Genomic DNA, 24,634 nt, shown 5'->3' with positions numbered 1-24,634 from the left:
CATATGTTCCCTAGACCAGTTCCCTAGACATGCGTAGTCTTCGGCAACACTGGTTCTCAGTCATCTGCAAGAATGACGGGTGCCATCTATAGACCCTGAGTCCACCAAGGCGCCTACAAGCAGCTGCTCTCTGTGGATCTTCAGCTGCATGTGCAGCAGGCCCTGCCGCCCCTTCATCTTGAGGGAGATGCTCCTCCCTTTGCTGAGCCAGGTGCCTCCATCGCACTCTTCTGTATACTGTAAGCCATTAGGCATACTGCTAAATCACCAGGCTCTATGATGCTGATGTCCTCCTCCTGCAGAATCAAAGAAAGAGATGCATGAGTTAGCATATGTGCCCTTAGAACCTCTCTTGGTTAAGTCAGAAGGCCTCTTCATGCATGCCTGACACTGCAGGCCACCAATTGGATGGCTCCACTTCATGGCTCCGCCCCACTACACTTGACCGATTGGCGGCAGCTTCAACCACTGGACTGCATGCTGTGCACTCAGCTCAGGCGCAGGCATTCTCCTAACCCACACTGCAACGCTGTGCTGTTAGATTGAACCATAAGGGATACTGTTCCAAACCATAATAAAGACATTTCAAGGGGCTGTGCGCACCTCCATCAGTGACTCTGCCATGGCCACCTTTAGAAAGGGGATTCTACAACTTGTCCAGTCAGTCAGTTGTTCTGCTGTCCCCTAAAACACACATTAATTTGCAGTCTGTGCCTGAGGGGTGAAAAATTCGGGAGCATTTGGAGGCACATTCATGCTCTTATGTTGCTCAAGTGGGCAGAAAAGCTTTGGAGGCCCGACTCCAAGCATGTCAATGAAGCTGCTGCTGAACGGTCTCAGCTGCAGAAGAATGCTCACTTTTGACAAGATTTTCCAAGTGCATGGCCACTTCCCTATCCTTTTTGCCAAAATGCATGACCCTCACTTCTCAGCATTAAATTCCATTTGCCACTTGCCTTTCCATTCTTCTAATCTATCTCTGTCTTGTTGCAGTTGCTTTATAACATCCTCACTGTTTGCCACTCCTCCAGTTTTCATATCATTGGAAAATTTTGAAATTTTACTCTAATTTTTAAGATCCAAGTCATTTATATTTATCAAAAAAGCAGTGGTCCTAGCACTGTTAACCATCACTGTCAACCATCCTCCAGTCTGAAAAACAATGATTTACCACTATTTCTGTCCTTAAGCTAATTTTTTTATCCAAGCAGACACTAACCCTCCTATTCCATGAGCTACAATTTTGTTAACCAGCCTTTTATGTAATACTTTGTCAAATGCTTTTTAAAACATATGGACAACTTCCCTTTATCAACCTTTTCTGGCTCTTCATCAAAAAATCCAGTTAAACTAGTTGAGCACAACCTGCCTTTGACAAATCCATGTTGGCTATCCTTAATTAATTCAAACCTCTCCAAGTGCCTGTTGATTTTACCCTATTCTAAAGCATTACCCACCACTGATGTTAAACTAATTGCCCTCTATTCACTACAACTGTCCTTGCACTCTTTTCTCAATAAGGGTTTCACATTTGTCACTCTCCAATCCTCTGGCACCTGCCCATATCTAAGGAAGATTACAAGATTATGGCAAACCCTTCTGCTATCTTCACTCCAACTTCCTCTAACAACCTGGAATGCAAGCGATCTGGATTGAGCAACTGATCCACTCCAAGCATAGTCAGCCTTTCCAGTACTTCCTACCTCTCAGTTTTCACCTCATCCATTACCTCTCTTAGTAAACATCATTGCCAAGGTACTCATTAAAGAATTCTAGCCATGTTCTGCACCTCTAATCACATACCGCCCTCATAGTCCATATTAGGACCCATTCCACCACTCATGACCCACTTACTGTTTACATGTTGGTGGAAGATTTTTGAGTTTTCTTTTATGTTGACTGCCATTCTTATCTCCTGCTCTCTCTTAGCCTGTCTTATTTTCTTCTGCACGTCCCCTCTCAATCTATTATATTTCACTTGGACCTCATTTGAAGAATTCACTTGATGTGTATCATCCACCCTTATTTTTTTTCATCATATTCTCTATCTCCCTTGTCATCCAAGGAGCCCTGGCTTTGGTTCCTTGACCTTTTGCCCACTTTGGAATGTAGCTAGCCTGTACCTGAAGCACCTCCTCCTTAAGGATCACCCATTGTTCCGGTACAGTTTTTCCTGTCAGCCTTTGGTTCCATTTTACTCTGGCAAGATCCCTTTTCATCCATTAAAAATTCACCCTCTTCCAATTTAGACATTCTACTTTAGATTGTTCCTTGTTCTTCTGCAGTACTAATCTAAACCTTATGGAGCAATGATCACTCTTATCTAATTAACCCCCACAGACACTAGTCCACTTGATCCAGATCCAGCAATGCTTCCATTCTAGCTGGGCTGAGGACATAATGGTCAAGGAAATTCCCCTGGACACATTTCATAAATTCCTTCCCCTCCTTACCCTTTACTCTGTCACTACTCCAATTGATATTTGGCTAATTAAAGTCCCCCAGTATCATCATTTTATAGTTCTTGCACATTTCTGTGATTTCCCTATAGATTTTCTCCTTTGTCTTTCTCCCACTATTTGGAGGTCTATAGAATACCCCCGGTAATGTGATCATGCCCTTTTTTGCTTCTCAACGCTAACCAAATGAATTCTCTCCTTGGCCCCTCAAAAAAAATCTCCCTTTCCAATGCTACCATGTCTTCCCTAATGAGAACTGCTTCCCATCACCCTTTTTTCATTCCTGTCTTTTTAAACCACTTTATAGTCTTGAATATTAAGGACTCAGTCCTCACCATTTTTAAGCTACATTTCCATTATTGCCACTACATATATTCCTTGGTTATTTGTGCTTGTAGCTCACTAACCTTATTCACCATACTTCATATGTTTACATACATGCATTGTAAACCTGTCTTTCTATTCCTCATAGTCCTTCCTAGTTCACTCCTAACTAATATGATTTTATTCACCTCTAGTACTGTCCAACAGTCATTTTATGCACCTTATTCCTCCTTTCTGCTTCTACGTACTGGTGCCCACCTTACTGCAAATTTAGTTTAAACTATCCCAGCCCCGCAATTGAGCCTTTGCCTAGGATATTTGTCCCAGTCATCTTGAGATGTAACCCAGCTCTTGGACCTTCTGTCCCAGCACTGGTTCCAGAGCCCCAAGAATCTGAATCCCTTCTTCCTGCACCATGTCTCAAGCCACGCATTGATCCTCCATGTCTTCCTTTTTCTACTCTTGCTAGCTCTGGTTTTGGGAGTAATCCAGAGATTAATACCATCAGGGTCTTACCTTTTAATTTCCTCCCTAGTTCCTGACAGTCTGACTTAGGATCTTAATAACTTTCCCCTCTATGTTGATGATACCAATATGTACCACAACTTCTGGCTCATTCCCTTCTCCTGCTAAATATTCTGCATCATTCCTGTGATATCTTTTACCCTGAAACTAGGGAAGCATGAGGGTTTCACGATGAAAGTTACAGAAATGTCTGCCTGTTCCCCTGACTATGGAATCTCCTAAAATGACTGCATTTCTACTCTTTGCTGTTCCCTCTTCTACAGTCCCTTGACCATTAGTGCCATGGCCTGAGCTTCACTCCTTCAAGGTGTCATCACTCCCAGCATTCTGCAATGCATAGCACCCGTCTGAAAGTAGCACTCACCCTGAGGATTCTTGTACTCCTGTCTCTTCCTACTACTAGGGATGGCAACCCATCTACTATCCTGAGCTCTTACTACCTTTAGGGTATCCAATTCCTGGAACGGATGATCCAGGAAGCACCCATCATCCCCTGATGCTTCGCAATGACTCCAGCTGCCCTTCAAGCTCAGAAATCCTGAGTTTGCACTGAAGCAGCTGGAGACACTTCCTGTGCATGTTGCCCCTCAAGACATGCGAAGTGTCCTGAAGTTCCTGAAATGGCACAGGAATTGCAAGCAACAGGCCTCAGATGCCCATCCATAATCTAAAAACAAAATTTTTATTCCTTTTTTTTACAATCTAGTCAGTACCTTTTTTAAATTATTAATTTTAATTAATGCCTCTAGATCCACTCTGTGCTAATATAAGAGCAAAAAACTGCAGCTGCTGAAAATTTGAAATAAAAACAGAAAATGCTGTAAATGCACAGCACGTCAGCTATACTCACACATCAGGCAGCATCTGTGGCGAGAAACAGTTAACATTTCAAGTCAATGTCCCTTTATCAGAACTGATGATTGATGTTAGACGACACCCTAAATGCATATTTAAATAGTATTCGACTCTGAAAAACTGTTAATTGTCACATTCAGTAATAAAGGTGACATAATTTTTATATTTCCAATATAATAGTGACAGTTTATTCAATGCTACACTAACAAATCACAGCATTAGTCTCAATCCGTCTAGATAATTTGTGAAATAAATTAAGATGTCTGTTTTATAGTAAAGACAATTATTAATTTTCCCAGAGGAATCTGTCAAAACTAACATTGCAGCTATATTGTATATTTAACATATTGAAACAGGAAGCTTATCAATGAAATCATGCTTTATTTTTGAACTAAACTGAATTGGTAGTCTATTAGGGAGAGGTTATCTTACAGCATATATATTTATTTACTTAAATAAAGTGATATGAAGCAAAATCACATTTAGTTATAAGATGCTCAGGATACTTCCTCAATTCTAGGAGATAGGGCTGTAGTTTAGTCGTCCTTTCAATCTTTCCATTTGGCCAAAATTCGCTGTCAAAATAATGGTGAGGCTAATGGCACTCTTTGATAGTTAAATGCAAATTGCATAGCAACTTCAATCAAAGCTGGATATGAGTTTATTTCAAAAGCTCAGAAGTTGCTGTCCAAGATGCTTTTAGCTTCCCAGAAACAGCATCTTCCTGTCTGCATTGAACAGCATGAAGTTCCTGTGCTTGGGTAGCAATTAGGGGGTAAACTCATCAGAGAAATTTAGGGCTTATCCATTTGAGTCTAAGTATCCTTTTTAATAGCATGCTAAGTCTTAATTACTGTCAAGTAACTCTGGTACTAAAATTAATGTTTACAAGTGTGGACTCTTATTCCTTCAACTCTTTCCCTCCCTTTATTTTGCTTTCTGTACCTGATTTGACATTAAATTTCACTATTCTAACTTATACGCCCTGGTTCAGACAGTGCAACAATCCTTCCATCTGTTTAAGGTAGGTGGAGCAGGTGAAGCTGGATAGAAGGCCAGAGATAAGTTGAGACAGTGAAGCCCAACGCAAACTGGAGGAACAGCACCTCACCTTCCAATTAGGCACTTTACAGTCTTCCGGACTTAACATTGAGTTCAACAACTTCAGACTATGAATTCTTTCCTCCATCTTCACCCCTTTTTAATCACTTTTTTCAAAATTCATTTTTTTTAACCACCTATTTTTATTCATTTATTCATTGCTTTATCCCCCCCCTTTTTATCCCATTTTCAATCCCTTTTCCTCCCCCAACCCCACCGCAAGGGCCATCTGTTATTTGTTCATGTTGTTCTTTTCAGAGTGCTTACCCCTGTTCTAATATTATAACATTCTACTTTCTCACCTTTGCCACTAACAGCACCCTTTTTAACACTCCCTTTGTCCTATTATTCATGACATTTTTATCTATCTCTCCTTTGCCCCTATCTATCACTGGTCTTCTCCACCTTCTCCACTCACCTTAAACGGTATAAATTTCATCACATTTCTACTTCTCTGTAGCTCTGAAGAAGGGTCATACAGACTCAAAACATCAACTCTGTTTTTCTCTCCACAGATGCTGTCAGACCTGCTGAGTTTTTCAAGCATTCTCTGTTTTTGATTCAGAAGACACTGCTCATTTGTAGCTACAGTAGATGCTAACCCACTATGTTTAGGATATGACTGAGAAAGCAGAGAGCTATATACTTCAAATTGTCATGGTAGCTAGATATCAGTTTTGTGGATGGTTACAATAGCAAATGAAAAACAAAATAAATATTTTAAAAATTGAAAATTTGTAAATTTTCCTTAACCTCATACATAAAGCAAAATATGCCTTATAATTTTCAAAATTGGTTTGAACCTGAGTTAATCATTTAGCATGTTAAACTCACTCTTGTTTGTCCTCCTTTTTTATTTTTCCCCTGCGCAATTTTATTGAATTTTCAAGCAAGTACTTTTTATGACACATTTTGACTGTCTGATGTTAAAAAAAATGATTGCACTGATATACCTCCCCCCCCCCGGGCCCACCCTCCTTTTCAAACCTATTTGCATCCTTCGGGGATCAAAGTTCCTTGTTATTAAGAATTCCTTATTGTAGCATTTGACTTCTGCAGCTGTGCACATTGTTTGTCTGCCTTTGCATCACTAGCTGCTTTTTAAAGATATTTTTGGAGGTTTCTGTATTCCTCCCTGTGATTACCCTCCCATTCTCCCTACATGCTTTGTAGAGTTGCTATACTTATTCCTCTTTGTGTTCTTATTAATCCAATTAGGGTCACATTTCTTTAATCTGTACTTAACTGATCCTCGGTAGGTACTTATCCTGCATACTGTGTAGAATGTTCTTTAAGGTATTCCATTTGTCCTCAGTTCAAGTTATATCAAGTGCTATTGCCCAGTCAACTTGGTTACGCTCTTCCCTCTTTCCTTCAGTTTGTCCCTGGTATGGTTGTGCACCTGACTATTGATTTGCAGCGTTACTTTGCCTCTGATCATGTCAAACATAATCATTGTTATGGTCACTTACCATCAGGAAGAAACATTTGTCCTATCAGTCTGAGTTGCAGTTGAAGTAAAGTCTTGGAGATGAAATGAAAGTATTTGTATCACTGAGCCCCCATACCTGGTGTCTGTGTGTGTGTGTGTGTAAATATATTTTTTCCAAATCTGAATATATTCAAGGCGATAACATAATTTATGGGTTTGAACAGCCCAGAATGCTGACTGTTCCCTTCTGGTTAATTAAGACATTAGAACTGCCTGTTTAAAGTGAGAATCTTGCAAAATTTTGTGTATTAAGATATTTATTGACCACAAAATGTGGTATACCGAAATGAAGTTGTTTGGGATGTATTATATTGATGTCAAATCGCCACATCACCCAACTCTTTACAATGTAAGTGCCATAACCCTATCTGCAGTGTATAGGTGAAAGATGGGCAGTTTCAACCAATTAATGTATCTTGATATCACGGTTATAAAGCATCTATTTTAGGTGCTGTGCCACACCACCAAAACAATCTGAGTTTTGTAATGTTAGCTGCATGCTGAACTTACTTCAGGTCCCTCTACAACGCTGAGGCTGAAAAATTGTTGCCTGAAGAGTACAAAGGGTACAAAGAAAAACATGAAACCTTGGTACTGCTGCCCACAGTGACAGGGGGAAGAAGTGGAGAGAGGCTGTAATTTGTGAAATAGTCATGATGCACTATAGCTGAATCAGGTAAACTATTCTGGATGAATCTCCTCTTGCTCCAAAGCAAAACCAGGGAAGGGAGGGTGGGGTCACCTCAGAAAATGTACAGCCTGAAAGGCAATTTAATGGTTAACTTGAGAGGAAGATTGACAGTTGCCTCAGCTGTAAGTGACAGTATCATAACAGCAAAGTACATAAAACCATCCTAAATAGGAGCAGGAGTAGGCTATTCGGCCCCTCTAGCCTACTGTGACATTCAATTTGATTATGGCTGATCATCCACCTCTGCCATTTTCCCGTGCTATCCCCATATCCCTTGATGTCATTAGTATCTAGAAATCTATCAATCTCTGCCTTGAACATACTCAATGACTAAGCTTCCACAGTTCTCTGAGGTAGAGAATTCCAAAGATTCTTTGCCCTTTGAGTGAAGATATCCCTCCTCATCTAAGTCCTAAATGGCTTGCCCCTTATTCTGAGACTATGTCATCTGGTTCTAGAGCCCCCAGCCAGGTGGCATCTACCCAGTGTCACCCCTTAAGAATATTGTAAGTTTCAATGAGATCACCTCTCATTCTTCTAAACTCTAGAGAATACAGGTCTAGTCTTCTCAATCTCTCCTCATAGGACAGTACTGCCATCTCAGGAATTAGTCTGATGAACTTCCGCTGCACTCCCCCTATGGCAAGTATATCTTTCCTTGGATAAGGGGAGAAAAATTGTACACAGTGCTCCAGGTACGGTCTAATCAGGTTCTATACTATTGAAACAAGATATCTTTACTCCTGTGTTCAAATCTTCTTGTGATAAAAGCCAACACACCATTTGCCTTCCTGATTGCTTGTTGCATCTGCATGTTAGCTTTCAGTGACTTATGAACACGAACCCCAGGTCCCTTTGGACATCAACACTTCCCAATCTCTCAACACACTACACCTCTGTTGCTCCTACCAAAGTGGATAACCTTACACTTATCCACATTATATTCCATCTGCCATGTTCTTGCCCACTCACTAAGCTCGTCCAAATCTTCCTGAAGCCTCTTTGCATCATTCTGTCAAACGCAGATCCCCACCTAGTTTTGTGTGACCCACAAACTTGGAAATATTACATTTGGAAGGCTGTTTGGCTCCTTGAGCCTGCTCCTCTCTACAATAAGATCATGGTTGATCTGATGTGGCCTTAACTCCATTTTCCTGTGTTGTGAAGAGGTCTAATTTCATGAAGCAGCACCGAAGTAATCATCAATGTACCAGAGAAAGAGTTGTGGGAGGGGGCCGGAGTAGGACTGGAACAAGGAATGTTCCACATACCTCATAAAGAGACAGGCATAGCTGGGGCCCATGTGGGTACCCATAGCCACACCTTTTATTCAGAGGAAATGAGAGGAGTGTAAGGAGAAATTGCTCAGTGTGAGAACAAGTTCAGCCAGATGGAGGAGAGTTGTGGTGGATGGGGATTGTTCGGGCCTCTGTTCGAGGAAAAAGCGGAGAGCCATCAGACAATCCTGGTGGGGATGGAGGTGTAGAGGGATTAGACGTCCATGGTGAAGAGAAGGCGGTTGGGGCCAGGGGACTAGAAATTGTTCATATAATGTAGGGTGTCAGAGGAATGACGGATGTAGGTGGGAAGGGACTGGACAAGAGGAGAGAGAATGGAGTCAAGATAGCAAGAAATGAGTTCCGTGGGGCAGGAACAGGCTGACACGATCGGTCTGTCGGGACAGTCCTGTTCGTAGATTTTGGGTAGGAGGTAGAAGCGGGCGGTCCTTGGTTGGGAGAATATCAGGTTGGAAGCTGTGGAAGGAAGATCTCCAGAGGAGATGAGGTCAGTCCTGGAAACAATGGCGTGATGTTCAGTGATGGGGTCATGGTCCAGGGGGAGGGAGGAGGAAGTGTCTGCGAGTTGACGCTCAGCCTCTGCGAGGTAGAGGTCAGTGCGCCAGACAACAACAGCACCACCCTTCTCAGCGGGTTTGATAACAATGTCAGGATTGGACCTGAGAGAACGGAGTGCAGCAAGTTCAGAGAGAGATAGGTTAGAGTGGGTGAGAGGAGCAGAGAAATTGAGACGACTAATGTCACGCTGACAGTTCTCAATGAAAAGATCAAGAGAAGGTAAGAATCCAGAGGGAGGGGTACAGGTGGAGGGAGAATATTGGAGGTGGGTAAAAGAATCTGTTGAACTGGGAGAGGACTGCTGCCCAAAGAAGTGAGCATGGAGACGAAAGCGGCGGAAGAAGAGTTCAGCATCGTGCCGAGCCAGAAATTCATTGAGATGAGGGCGTAAGGGTATGAAACTAAGTCCTTTGCAGCTGTAACTGTGTTCCTCTCTGCAGATGCTGCCAGACCTGCTGAGCTTTTCCAGGTATTTTTGTTGTCGTTTTGGCTTTCCAGCATTCGCAGTTTTTTTGCTTTTATCGAATTTCATGATTCATCTGTTTTAGGAGTAAAACTTTTAGATTTGGATTGAAGTTTTTAAAAAATAGGATAATGGAAACACCCGGTTTGGGAAACTGGTAAACAACATCCTGAAGTATATGCAACTCAGACTTTTGAAAGGGTTCAAAAGGGAGGTTTTTTGTTGCTGGAATGGTGGTAAAATATATTCACACTTAGGATTATATTGGTTATTTTGTCTATCTGGAGGAGCAAGTTTGTCTCGAGACATCTTAGAAAAGGCTTTGATGTTGGACTGTGAACTGGGGAGGTTTCAATTACTCATGCAGGTTCCCCAGGTCAAAGAATCTAAAAGACACTCACAAACACTGGGTGTCTTGATGGAACCAGTAGGTCTAGTAAGAGGGTTGTTATTTCAATTAGAGATATAAATTATTCATGTGGGTCCCAGAATCAAAGGGGGTTGTTTTGAAGGTAAAAGATAATTAGTTTAAATCTCCAGCTGGGACCCAAGGTGTGATGTCACCATGGGTGTAGGTTGTAGGGAACTACCCTTTTGAATGGGGTTTATCTGTGTGTTTTTCTCACAGAAATAAGCAGTCAGCTTAGAAGGCTGTGAGAAGGCAATTGTATATCTGTCAGCAGCCAGAACAACGAGCATAAATGCCATTAGGAATCAGGGGTGTTCCTGATCTGGAGCCACTAAACAAAAATTGTATGTGGGGCACATTTTCGGAATGAAAATTCCCAAATGAATGAAGAATTAAAATTGTCAAATCTACCTGGTAAAACCAGTGGAAGAGATAGGCAGTGGAATCCTCACCAGGGGGACTGAGCTCTGCAAATCTGAGTGCCAGACTGGGAAACTAACGAGATTCAAAGTGAATTCCTGAGAGCTGTGACACACTCTGGTTTGGACTCATGAGAAGTGAAGGAACCCTCAATATGTTACAATGTATAGGGGAACTCTTGGATGGAAATAAAAATAGAACAGGGAATGTCCTCTTGTGATTTCTGCACTTAAATAAGGAGGGTTTATGAAATATAGTGTTAAATTAGTAGTACTTGCTTTATTGAATTCTTGTGCAGTAAAAATTTTTGTTTAAAATGTGAAATCTTGTGGTTTAATTTCTTTCAATTCACAACTGGGAGTTTGAATTCCTTTTTGAAAAGTTAAATGGCCTCAAGCGAGATCATAAAACCGGCTTACCTCCCCTTAATCCTTGACTACTTTGGAGATCAAAAATTTGTACAATTCAGCCTTGAATATATTAAATGACCCAGCCTCCAATTTTCTCTAGGGTAGAGAATTCCAAAGATTAATGACCCTCTAAGAGAAGAAATTCATCTTCATCTTCATCTTAAATAGGAGACCCCTTATTTTGAAACTGTTCTCCTAGTTCTAGATTCCCCCACAAGGAGAAACATTCTCTCAGCAGCTACCCTGTCAAGCCCCCTCAGAATCATATATGTTTCAATAAAATCATCTCTCATTCTTCTAAACTCCAACTTGTTCAACCCCTTCATCGCAGGAATCAACCTAGTAAACCTTCTCTGAATTGCCTCCATTGCAAGTATATCTCTTCTGAAGTACTCAGTGCTCTTGGTGCAGTCTCACTAATGCCCTGTGCAGTTGTAACAAGGTTTCTCTACTTTTACACTCCATCCCCCTTGCAAAAAAAGTTAACATTCCATTTGATTCCTAACTAATCACAGTACCAGCATGCTAATTTTTTGTGATTCATGTTCAAGGACACCCAAATTGGGAAATTGTTGGAATCCATTATTAAGGAAGTAGTAATGGGGCATTTGGAAAGTCAAAATGCAATCCATCAGAGTGTGCATGGTTTTATGAAGAGTAAATAGTATTTGACTAATTTGCTGGAGCTCTTTGAAGATGCAACAAGCAAAGTGGGTAATGGGGATCCTGTAGATGTTGCATATCTGGACTTCCAGAAGGCCTTTGATAAGGTGCCGCACAAAAGATTAATACACAAGATAAGATCACATGGAGTTAGGGGTAATATATTAGCTTAGATAGAGGATTGGCTAACCAACATAAAGCAGAGAGTCGGGATAAATGGGTCTTTTTCTGGATGGCAACTAGTGGGGTGCCACAGGATTCAGTCCTTGGGCCCCAACTATTTACAATCTATATCAATGATTTGAATTCAGGGATAGAAGATACTATAGCTAATTTTGCAGATGACACCAAAATAGGTGGGAAAGTAAGTTGCAACGAAGAAATAAGAAATTTACAAATGGATATGGACAGGTTAGGTGAATGGACCAAAATTTGGCAGATGGAGTTTAACGTGGATACGTGTGAGGTTATCCATTTTGATTGGAAGAACAAAAAGGTGACTTATTATTTAAATGGAGAGAAACTTCAGAGTGCTTGAGTGGAGAGGGATCTGGGTGTCCTCGTGCGTGAATCGCTGAAAGCTAGTATGCAGGTACAGCAGGTAATAAGGAAGGCAAATGGAATTTTGGCATTTATTGCTAAAGGAATAGAGTATAAAAATAGGGAAGTGTTGTTGCAACTGTACATGGCATTGGTGAGACCACACCTGGAGTACTGTGCACAGTTTTGGTCCCCTTACTTAAGGAAGGATGTAGTTGCATTGGAGGCAGTTCAGCGGAGGTTCACTAGATTGATTCCAGAGATGCAGGGCTTGTCTTATGAGGAGAGATTGAGTAGTTTAGGCTTACACTCGCTAGAGTTTAGAAGGATGAGGGGAGATCTAATTGAGATATATAAGATGCTAAAGAGGATAGACAAAGTAGATGTGGAGCGGATGTTTCCCCCTGTGGGGCACATTAGAACGAGAGGCCATAGTTTTAGGCTAAGGGGTGGTAGATTTAAATCAGAGATGAGGAGGAATTACTTTTCTCAAAGGGCCGTGAATCTGTGGAATTCAGTACCTCAGAGTGCAGTGGATGCCAGGACGCTGAATAAATTTAAGAAGGAGATAGACAGATTTTTAATTAATAACGGGTTGAAAGGTTATGGGGAGGGCAGGAAATTGGAGTTGAGGCCGAAATGAGATCAGCCATGTTCATATTGAATGGGGAGACAGGCTCAAGGTATTATGAATTGCCTACTCCTGCTCCTAGTTCTTATGTTCTTAAATCCCTCCGTACCACAGCATTCTGCAGTCTCTATCCATTTAAATAATATTCTGCTTTTCTGTCCTTCCCACCGAAGTGGACAACCTCAGATGTTCCCCACGCTTGACATTTCTATATCCCTTCACAGACTCTTTGTGTCCTCCTCACAACTTACTTTCCCACCTAAAGTAAAAATAGAAACCCTGCAAAAACTCAGTTACTCTGACAGTATCTGTGCAGAGAGAAACAGAGTTCACGTTTCGAGTCCAATATGTATGATTCTTTGGAAAAAGAGTCATATTCGACTTGAAACACAACTCTGTTTCTTTCTCCTCGGATGCTGCCAGACCTGCTGAGTTTTGCCAGAACTTTGTTTTTATTTCAGATTTCCAGCATCCACAGTATTTTGCTTTTATATTACTGATTTCCTACCTTTGTATCATTAGCAAATTTGGCTACAATGCACTAGGCCCCTTCATCCAAGTCATTAATATAGATTATATATAGTTGAGACCCCAGCACTGATTGATCCCTGTGCCACTCCACTAGTTACAGTTTGCCAACCTGAAAATGACTCACTTATCCAAACTCTGTTTCCTGTTAGCCAGTCAATCCTCTTTCCATGCTAATATATTACCCCCAACACCATGAGCTCTTATCTGTTGGAGTAATCTTTTATGTGACACCTTTATCCAGTGCCTTTGGAAACCCAAATACGTGGAGTATCAAGAATAGTTTCTGGCAGACCTTATGAATACAAAATACTTGATTAATTTTTGCTATTTGTTATATCTATCATTGATTATTTTTGTTTTCTTCCAACTCTACGCAAGTAGAAGTCACTTCAGATGGCACTTATTTATTTTCAGTAAAATATGGTGCTTCTGTAACAAATTCAGCGTATTGTACTAAATTCCTTGTCCAGCTAAGCACATAGTTTTGCCTGGACGGATGTGTCTTCTGCAGACTCTACCAGACCACACACTTCAATAGGGTCTTTCTTAAAAATCCTGTATGCAATCATGCTGAATGTTTCTGACCAATACTTTTATTAATGGCAATACAACAATATTTGCTTCTGACTACTACCATTGAGCACTGTGACATGTCACTAATGAGCAATGTCCCAACTCCACTGGGGCAAAAGGATTGGTTTCTTGAGGACTCCTATGAATTACTCTAAAGGCAAGTACTTCAGCTGACTAATTGTAATCAGATTGCTGAGATACCATTGAAAATTATAAACTGCTACAATGCCCCGTGGCATTTTGGAGGAGGGCTCTATGATGGGTATCATTTACATTACCATATCATTATGGTGCCACAAAAAGTCAACCTTTTCAGATGGTTATCTTTGGATTTGTCTTCCTCATTTCAACATATTTTAAAAATATTTTCCACTCGAAAAGTTGACATATCTCTTTTGACCACGTTGAGTCCAGATGATTACTGCGAATGTCTGAGGAAGGAAGACCGCAAATTTATTTACTTTGAGTAATAATATCAGATTTTTTCTTGAAAGGTACACGTATTTAGAGTTTCTAATTTTAAACCCCAGAAACGAGAAAATTGACAGAGAAAGAACTAATATCTGATACCTGGTTATTATTTATGTATTCTCAAGATCAGCATTTAATTTGCATTTGAAGGATCAGCATAACAAAAGTTGCTTCCACTGAATAAAAGTCAAGCATCTACTCCATTAGAACTAAAGTTCGATCCTTATGTCTTTCAATCTATATCCCTCTTTGGTTTAATGCTTGCTCTTCCAGACTTTACAGGCTGTTCCCCATGTACCAGATGCAATCCACACCCCGCATGCAAGTATAATAAAAGCAAAATACTGAGGATGCTGGAAATCTGAGATAAAAACAGAAAATGCTGGAAAATTTCGACCTCTCTTCAGAGCGCTGAAGAAGAGTCATACAGACTCAAAGCATTAATTCTGGGTGGAATTTTCTTTGCCCGCTGGCATGTAGTGTGTTCGGACAATATGGCGAGAAGGCCAAAAATCACTTTCATGACGTCATCAAACTAGTTTGCAGTCGTCTGCTCTGCCCGTCAATGGCAGGCCGCGTTTCCCGCCGTCTGACATCGGAAACCTCATTGTAACACATCGGCATATCATTATAAGGCCAGCGCGCCAGAATCATCCCCTGCACTGAATCACACGAATGTATTTCACAATAACATATATAAGGCATGCACTTGGTGGACTGGACTTTGAAGGGAACACTGAGGTGAGTGCACAGTCACATTACACAGTGCTCGTGAGGGTCGTCTGTTGGACTTCAAGGTTGAGGTACGTTGGTGGCGGGGATCAAGGGCTGCCCTGCGGTTGAGGCGATTTGGTGGTGGGCACAAGGGCTGGTCAGCGGTTTAAGGTAGTGCACAAGCATGTGCGGGGTGGGGATAGAGGGAAACCTTGTATAAGTGACCATTCCTCCACAGCTGAGACAGTAAAGGCGCAGCCACATTGATATGACTTGAATCAGGCCTCTAGCGTATCTGCCCACTCAAGCAACGCACAGGCATGAAAGTGCCACCAAGCACTCCAGAGTTTTTCAGGCACAGACTGCAAACTAATGAATGTTTTAGTGGACTGCAGAACAGTTGGATGACAGGGCATGTTGTACAATCTCCTTGCTAAAGCTGGCCATGGAGCAGTCATTGATGGAGGCACTCATAGCCCTTTGCAATGTCATCATCCCGGTTTGGACCAGTCTCCCCCAGGTTCAAACTAATAGTGCAGCTTTGCAGTGCGGGTTTGGAGAATACCTGAGCTGAGAGCACAACACGCGGTCCAGTGGGCAAAGCTGCCGCCAATCAGTCAGGTGGAGTAGGCCGGAGGAGGGTGGGATTTCAGGCAGCCATGCAGCACACTAAACTGACCATCCAAGTGGTGGCCAGCAATCCCTGGGATGCATTGACAGGCCTTCAGACTTAATCAAGAGATGCTCTTAGAACACCCTAGCTAACCCATGCCTCTCCCTCTTTCATCCCGCAGGAGGAGTACATCAGGAGCATGGAGCCTGGTGAACTAGCTGTATGTCTCCTGGCGTACAGTGAGCATAGATGACAGAGAAGAGAGTGATGGAGGTGCCTGGCTGCGCAGAGGGAGATGCAGCACCCTCAGGAAGAAGAGGCAGCTGAGGCTTCCGCACACGCCACCGAAGAGCTGCAGCGAGCTGCCGCTGGTTGGTGCCTAGCTATACCCAAGGTCTAAAGATGCCATCTTTCACTCCTGCAGAAGACTGAGAACCAGTGTCGCCAAAGACTGCGCATGTCTAGGGAACTGGTCACATCTACCAGCTGCTGCAGGATTTGGCACCATGGGGACATGGAGGGCATCCACTGCCCATGGCAGTGAAAGTGACCGCGGCCCAAAATTTTTACGCCGGTGGCTCCTTTCAGGGCTCCACAGGTAACCTCTGCGGGATATCACAAGCCTCCATCCACAAATGCATCCATGAGGTCACAGACGCCATCTCCATGAAGACACACAACTTTCTGAATTTCACCTGGGACTAAGGCAGCCAGGATGCAACAGCGATTGGCTTTGCCCATATCTTGGGCTTCCGACAGGAGAAGAGTGTCATCGACTGCACTCACGTGGCACTCAGGGCTCCCTCACACAAGCAATCAACTATGTCAACCGCAAGGGATTCCATTGGCTGAATGTGAAACTGGTGTGCAATCACTGGAAAGGCATCCTGCATGTCTGCACACAGTTTCCAGGGAGTGTCCACAACTCCTACGTTCTTAGTTGGCCACATTTCCTTGACGTTTTTCCAGGGTCCATGGAGGCTGCAGGGATGGCTTCTCGGGGACAAGGGCTATGGCTGATGACACTCGTGCGGCGACCTCAGACTGCAGCCGAGCAAAGGTATAACGAGGCTCATTCTGCAACTCACAACTTGGTGGAGCAAACCATCGGGATGCTAAAAATTAGGTTCTGGTGCCTGAATCGATCTGGTGGTGCCCTACAATTTAGTCCACAGAAGGTGTCACGCATCATCATCACCTGCTGCACCCTTTACAACCTTGGGCTGCAACGCGGAGTTGAGCTGGCTGAGGAGGAGCTGGAGGGCTCCTCCTATGAGGAGGACATCAATGGTAATGAGGGTGAGGAGGTCCCTCATGAGGATGACAGCGATGAGGCCATTGCACTGGCCACACGAGGCAGGTGCATTCAGAAGGCTAGATTTGTGGAAGATGATGGCGATATGCGATGAGGAGACACCATAGATCCTCATATAGCCTCTGAGAATGTTTGACTCCTATCTGGCAGAGGGCAGCACGCTTGCACTCTGTTATCAGTCTTATATCATGGAGACTCAGCCATGAAACTTTAAAAGCAACTTATCCTTTGTTATCCTTGAGCATCTGACCCCTTCAGGAGCATAGCATCACTGGTCACAGATATTGATGAGATGAAAACCAGCCACACCTTAAAGGTGCTAAGAGCACTTAGAGAGAATGACTCAACTCTGTGACGCCTGCCTATGACACTCTTACAGCAATGACAGGCACCATTGAGGTGTAGACATCAGTAATGTGTCCAGGGAGTGTGAGGGCAGATGATCACTTTGGTCTGAAGGCTGCACAAAGCACAGGGAAGAAGCCCTGGATTGAGACACCTGCCTTTATCTTGTGCAGGAAACAAGGTTTCACATTTGAGTGACGGGGACACTGCTCATCAGAGCAACGAGAAACAGGGAGACATTCTTGAGTTTTTTTACGATAGTGAACACTATGTACAAGTGATTAACACCCATGCCCAGGCTGTGCAACTGCTTAAATAGCCAAGTGGTTATGGTACTGGGCTTGTAACCCCAAGATCAAGAGTTCAAATCTCACAATGGCAAACTATGAAACAATGTAACTTCATCTGAATAGGAACAGATGGAAACGTGTTTGTACTCGAAAGAGTTACATCTTCATAACTCTGCAGCTACGTTCGCGGCCGGGTGTCCTTGGAGAGGGAGCACGCGGTGTCTGTCGGCACTCTCGAGGCCTTCTGTGCTCAGTGGGCACCGCGGGGACTGGGGTGTTTTATTGACCCCCTTAATCACATTTTGGTTTAAAGTTTGTAAGTTTCCTTTTAACTTTGTCCTTAGTTTTACTGCTGACCTGAATTAGGGGCTGTGCTTGATTTATCCTAATTTTGTTAATTTAGTTTAATTGTCTTAACTCAAAAGAGTTACATCTTCATAACCTTCCTGACCCTGCCGCTACGTCTTGGTGCTCCCCGGACATCCACAGCGGAGGTGGAGGCGATCTGCTGATTTCCGTGCCCTGTCAATGATGACCTTGGTGGACGTCCTCTGGAGGATCGAGACCTGTATGGCAGTGGCACCCTCCTTGGCCAGTGGAGCTGGAGCTGCTGGGATCACAGAAAGAGGGGAATCAGAAGGGCCGGACTGTCCCAGAGTCACCTGGGTGGATGGCCCTAGGGTGTGCACCTGCTTAATCCTCCTCCCTTTGGATGCCCATGGGCCCCTGGCTGACTCCTTGAGGAGAAAGGGAAGCTGGAGTGAGATCGAGCTGCCCCGCACCCCTCTCGCATTCACAACATTGGACGCACCATGGCGTCAGTGATGGAGTTCTGCCCATGCAGCAATGCAAGAGCAACGTCCTGGACCAAGGTCTCCATGGCGGCTGCCATCCTACCGTTGTTGACCTCAGTGCATTGGTATACCGGCACTTTAACCTCAGACTGAAGGTGGACGGTCTCCTCCAATGTGCCTTGCAATCTGAGGAGTGTGGAGACATCCCTCCCTGATGTTCCCAAGCTTGCTTTTGTAGCTCCAGCAATTGAAGTATGACCAAGTCTAGAGGCTCTTCATATGACTTGGACTCAGCAAATTTCTGGCCTCCAGCAGTCCTCCGAGTGCCGGAGACCTGTGAAGCCCCTGCCCCGCCTTCTGTGGATCAGAAAGTGCGATGTGCTCACCAGATTGTGATCCCGAAGCTGCTCTAAAACGAGGTCCCACCAAGGTGTATGTCTCTGCGCTGGTGGAGGGTGTGGGTGAGTGCTGTGACAGGTCTTCAATGAGGATGCTTTCAGATTCCTCTTCAGCGGTTTCTTCGGGGCTTGATTGGAGACCCAGGGTTGTGGGCTCTGTCAGCTGTTTCCCAGATGTGCCTGCCAAAGCAAGGAGACATAATTAGTGCATGGCAGTGGCCTGTGAAGCAGGACACATACTCTCAGAATGATTGCCTGATGGCCGTTGCACTTCTGAATCCTTACGTGGTAGCGCGCCTTAACATCAGTGCAGGAATGGTCCAGATCCTCGTCAACCAGCTGGATGGCTCCATGAGAACCTTGATTTCAGGCATTTCTCCACTAGTCTGTGACCTTTCATTCTTCTTGTGTGCCAGCTTCTCATGCATGAATAGAGATGGAGAGAGTGTAAGCAGGGTGCCTGCCAGGCCAGATAATAAGTATGCCTGGCATGTGTGGGTGGTGTGGTCCCATGGTTGGGATGAGGACAGTGAATGGTGATGTCCCTTGAACTGCCAGTGAGTGAGGCCCCTGTGGATATGTCATGGATTTGTGAGTGTGAGTTGAGAGTGATGAGAGGAGTGACTTACCCTGGCAGAATGGAGATCATCCTTTTTCGGCACTGGGTGCATCACTTTTGCATCACTGCCACTCCCTCCCAAGCCGGATTGGTGATGATGCCCATCCTCCAGCCAGAGCGGGGGTAGAGGACATCACAACATGTTTCCATTGTGTCCAAAAGGCACTCGAGGGATGCGCCATTAAACCTGGGGACTGCAGTCTTCTTGCTTTGCGGGGCCATGTCTTCTGTGCAGCCGTCCCGGGTTGGAAGCACTGAGACGTGTGCTGCATCTGTACTTTAAATATGGTGCCCGGCTTGAGAAAGTGGCAAGGTGATGATGTGTGAGATCCCCACACACACACACCCCGTGCCCCAAATGATTGAAACAGTGTGTCTCCTGGAAGTGCATAATTAATACAATTTGGGATTGGGATACTACAGCATGAGAAGCCACCATTGCAGCTGGTGAGTAAAACGCCATTTTTCCCGCCCGCTACTGCACTGAGTGCAAACCTGGGATGACTCTTCCCTCTGTTTCTCTCTCCACAGATGCTTTTTTAAAATTATTCGTTCATGTGGATGTAGGCCAGCATTTATTGCCCATCCCTAATTGCCCTTGTTCAGGGGGTATTCAAGAGTGAACATGTAGACCAGTCCAGGTAAGGACAACAGATTTCCTTTCCGAAAGGACATTGGTGAACCAAATGGGCTTTGATGACAATCGACAATGGTTTCATGGCCATCATTAGACTTTTAATTCCAGACATTTTTATTGAATTCAAATTCCACCAAATGCTGTGGTGGGATTTGAACCTGGGCCCCCCTGGGTCTCTGGATAACTAGTCCAGTGACAATACCACTATGCCACAGCCTCGCCCCATTGCCAGACCTGCTGAGTTTTTCCAACATTTTATTTTATTATTTAACTTGCATGCAAGTCCTGACAGTGTGACCCTTCCTGGATGACTCAGTCCTATCTGCATTTCTATTTTTTTATCCAATAGTTTGTCCTGTTTGAATTCTGCAGACCTGTACTTTTGGCAGGGCTGTTTTTAGTGCTGTTTCTCTATCAGTGAGTAATTCAAAAATCAGACTTTATCTGAAGTTCCAAAGTACACACCTATGCAGTTCACAAAAACAAGCTTTCGCATGAGGCCAATACTTCGTGTTTCTAACTCTCGATCAATTTTTGCTCTTCTTTTAACCAATTAAAGAAAGCATTGAATTTGATGTAAATAAAAAAAAATTAATTCAAGGGATGTGGGCTTCGCTGGCTAGGCCAGCATTTATTGCCCATCCTTAATTGCCCTTGAGAAGGTGGTAGTGAGCTGCCTCTTGAACCGCTGCAGTCCATGTGGTGTAGGTATACCCATAGCGCTGTTAGCGAGGGAGTTCCAGGATTTTGATCCTGACCACCAGAATCTGAAAAAGTAAATGCACAAAACCAAAAACTATGTATGTGTTTGAATTATAACTTGCTTCATCTTTTACAAGCTTATTGTGTTGTATCACATGGGATTTTACCTCAAATTATTGTATGATGGTTATTGCTTGGGGACTGATAATTTCAAAGTCACTCTTAGAATGCTTAATACAATATTTGACATTTTGAGTCAGCCACCTGTGTACAGTCTTTGTATTCAGTGTGATAAATGCTTTCATTCAGACTGATTGCAAATGTTCCTGTGGTTGTTGATGATAATAGGACATTTCAATGTCCCATCTAAATCTTGTTAGTGAAGAAGTGACAAGGTTATAGCTTTTCAGTATAGTCTGAATGCCCAAATGGTTTAAGTAGTGTCAAACAATGTATTTTTCTTCCACACTCAAATGTAGCCCACACAATGCAATCTATTTTAAGAGAAGAGTAATAACGTTTTTGAGACTTGAACAATTCTCTTTTCTCCCAACCCAAGACATTGGATCTCGCTGGAATATAGTTTGTTCATTGGTGTTAACTATCCGCTACAATCTAACCCAAACATCCATCCTTCATGGGTGACCCCAGATGGAGTGACAGCAGGTTCCAGCTGGCATTACAGCCAAACTTGATCAGTTTCAACCAGATATCCCTGTGTGCAGACTTCGCTATGTAACTGTCAGAATGGAGGACCAACAATTTTTATGTTTTCCCTCCTCTGGTCCAGATGTTCCTAGGCCAATTTTAGGTATCCTACTGCTGCCTTGGCTTAGTTCAGCTAACCCAGCACAGATAAGGAATGGCACCTGTGACTTTCTGGTTGGTAGGGCTTAGGCCTAGTTTGAGCAGTGCCTTTTCCTACTAAGCCATGAGGGAGATCAAACAGGTGAGTAATCATTTTCATAGCCAGTATTGCAGAAACTTCAATTTCTGAATCATTCTAATAAATGAGGTGTTATTTAATTGATAGTTGACTTGCGAGTTCAACATCATTTTTATTTTCATTGCAGCCTTTTTTTTAAAGAAGATGCTGCATGGCAATTTAAAAAATTGTAACAAATTGGAGTCTTCCAAACATTATTTTCCATAAAGAGACCTAATTTCCTGTGGTCTTGATTGTGGATAGTCGGGGATCTGGAGTTGTGACGTTTATCTGCTAACCATGGCTGACCTTCGAAAGCCACTCCTGAACTACTTCCTGTTGGGGAGATATTCTAAAAAAGTCCTGAGGTCAATCAGAGTTTAATTGCCATATTGTGAGGCAGGTTTGCAGATTTCCAGGTGCTTGTAAATGCCTGGCTCCTTGGCAGGAAGAAAAACTGTAACATGTCTTTTTCCATTTTATATATTTTTGACACTTAGAAAAGTGATGCATGGAGCAGAGGGATGCTCTCAAAGCTTTTAAATAAATATATGCTGCATTTTAGATGAAGGCCATCTAGAAATCACAAGTACTCTGAAAATTTGTCAAGTTGACATTGTGATCTGCATTGGTTGGAATGTATTTCTCTAACAGTACAGTAGTAAATTTATTCTGCTAACATATTGCAATCAGGAGGCTATCTCCAAGTTTACAGGTATTTTACCATGTAGTCCCAAATACTGCCACCTGGATAGATGATAAATGCAAGCAGAATTTCCTGATAAAATCTTGTTGATATTTAAGCCCATTTTGCTAAATTACAAGCAAAATACTTTTTATTAAGATATCTTTTGTACCAATTGGAAGTTTTTGTAGCATTTAGCTAACATACTTAATTCAGGGTAGTCTTTATCCTATTAGTGAAACATAGGGCAGAATTCTTAGGCCGACCCGATTGGACGTGAAATTGTGCGAGATGACGTCGGGTGAACGTCCCAATGTCATCCCACGCTGGTGCGACCTTTGGTCAGTGGGCACATGCAATTGTTGGAAGCGCACCTACCGACAATTAAGAAGACAATTAAACTTGTTAAAGTTCTAATTGTCCCTGATTTTTTGTGATCCGTTCACGGTTGGTGAATAGGCAAATCTGCCAGGCAGACTTTGTATTTTTGATGAAACCTCATCCCAGGGCAGGATTTGGTTTCCATTATTAAATGAAAGAAAAATAAAAATCAATGGACAGAATTTTTAACATCTATATGCTCAGGTAACTGATCATGATGCTTGGACATTTTTTTTGTGATTTTAAAATCCTTAATTGTTTTGAAGTCTTCAGCTCCTTGAAGCAGCTCCCTGCCTTCAGGGAGCTTTCACTCAGCGTTTGCCCACTCCCGTGTTTACGTCAGTTTCCGCCCTCCTCCCGCCCCCACCCTGGCAGCACTGAGCATCTCAGCGCACACTTCACGCTGGCTGGCCATGAATTGGCCAACCAGCATGAAATGGCGGCCGGGGGCCGATCACGGGAGGCAGCCCATTCCCTGGCCGCGCCCACACACCGACCTAAAAAACCTGCCCATATTGTACTGGCCAACAATTTTTTTATTGTGCAGTTTTACACAGGCAGTCCATTTGTCTTACACAGTTTAGTTAGTGATATATTGTAACTCTTAAATATCTATAGTGGAGCTATCATCCGCTGTGTGCACTGAGATATAACATTTATTGACCTTTTCAACAAAGAATAATGATGGGAAGGATCAGTTTCACTGATTATGGCTCATTTAACTTGTGGTCTCTATGTCGGATAATGGTTTGGAGATGAATTTTTAAAGTGAAATATTAATGGTATGCAGTGTATTAAGCTGATTTACAGACTTCCTTCCCACCACCCTTTTTAAAATGTAATTTTTCATACTTAAATTAAGCTGCAGTCACACTCTTGGCTTTGATAGCTGAGTTCAACAGTTGAACATAGCTTTGCCCTGAAGGGCTACAAATGTTGAATCACAGAAACTGGAGTTGGATCAGAGGGCGGATAAGAGATTATGGATTGGAGTTTTTTTTTAATTATTATTTAATTTTCTGTGTTGTTGCTCACTGACAAAAAAAAATCTGTGCATGTCTCACAATCTATAATTTTCCCTATCAAAACAAAATCATTCCTCTTTTTAAAAACCATACCGTTGCCCCCAACCTGTTTTCTCCAGCTACAACCAAATCTCCAACTGGTCTTTTTAAGTCCTCAGATGCTATATTGCTGACCAACTATGCCCTCACGTGTCTTGTCACTCCGTGGTTGAATCCTTCAAGTTTGATTTCTGCGCTCTGAATCCTTCAAGTTTGATTTCTGCGCTCTGAATCCTTCAAGTTTGATTTCTGCAACCTAAGGGCCAAAACCACTGCTGGAATGTCACTGAGCAACTGTTAGGTGCAGGGGTGCAGAAAACCATTCTGCCACCAACACTATTGAACTCTCCATTTTCCTCTAAAGCCGCTTCTCCAGGGTCATCACTGTGGCGCTATGCTCTCTGTGCTTCTTCTCATATCCTGTCCAATAGAGTTATTATGTCTGCTCAGGTGGCTTCCCTCCCATGTTTGCATGGTTATCCATGATGTGTTCCATGGCTGCATCATTGACCTATCCTGCTTAGAATTTATGTCCTAACCCTCAACAACAACATCCACAATTATAGATCAACCTCCACATTTATATTGATGACACCGAACTCGCTCTCACTGCCTCTACAGTACTGTAACATCCAAGTTGATAAATTGTCTAAATGCTTGTGTAACATCAACTCCTTTATTGCATTAAATAAAGACTTATAATTGTTTTAAAAAAAAAACAAAACGAAACGCTAGCGT

At 42.9% G+C, this 24,634-nt stretch overlaps 1 protein-coding gene across 5 annotated transcripts in view; it reads left to right on the top strand.

Moving 5' to 3' along the window:
• The window catches only part of elp4 (elongator acetyltransferase complex subunit 4), a 338,294-nt gene that overhangs the window by 273,004 nt on the left and 40,656 nt on the right, over positions 1–24,634 (top strand). The window contains exon 10 of one of the 5 annotated variants that reach the window (XM_041198286.1): positions 20,034–20,143. The exons of the other annotated variants lie outside the window; for them this stretch is intronic. Within the exon in view, the coding sequence (XP_041054220.1) occupies positions 20,034–20,045 (12 nt within the window). The 3' untranslated portion in view covers positions 20,046–20,143. Of the gene's footprint in view, positions 1–20,033; positions 20,144–24,634 lie in introns of those variants that run through there. 5 annotated transcript variants of the gene reach the window in all.

This window comes from Carcharodon carcharias, chromosome 10 (assembly GCF_017639515.1).
Source record: "Carcharodon carcharias isolate sCarCar2 chromosome 10, sCarCar2.pri, whole genome shotgun sequence".
Lineage (NCBI taxonomy): Eukaryota > Metazoa > Chordata > Chondrichthyes > Lamniformes > Lamnidae > Carcharodon > Carcharodon carcharias.
The sequence above is the reverse complement of the archived record's forward strand: the minus strand, read 5'-3'. Positions and strand labels throughout refer to the sequence as shown.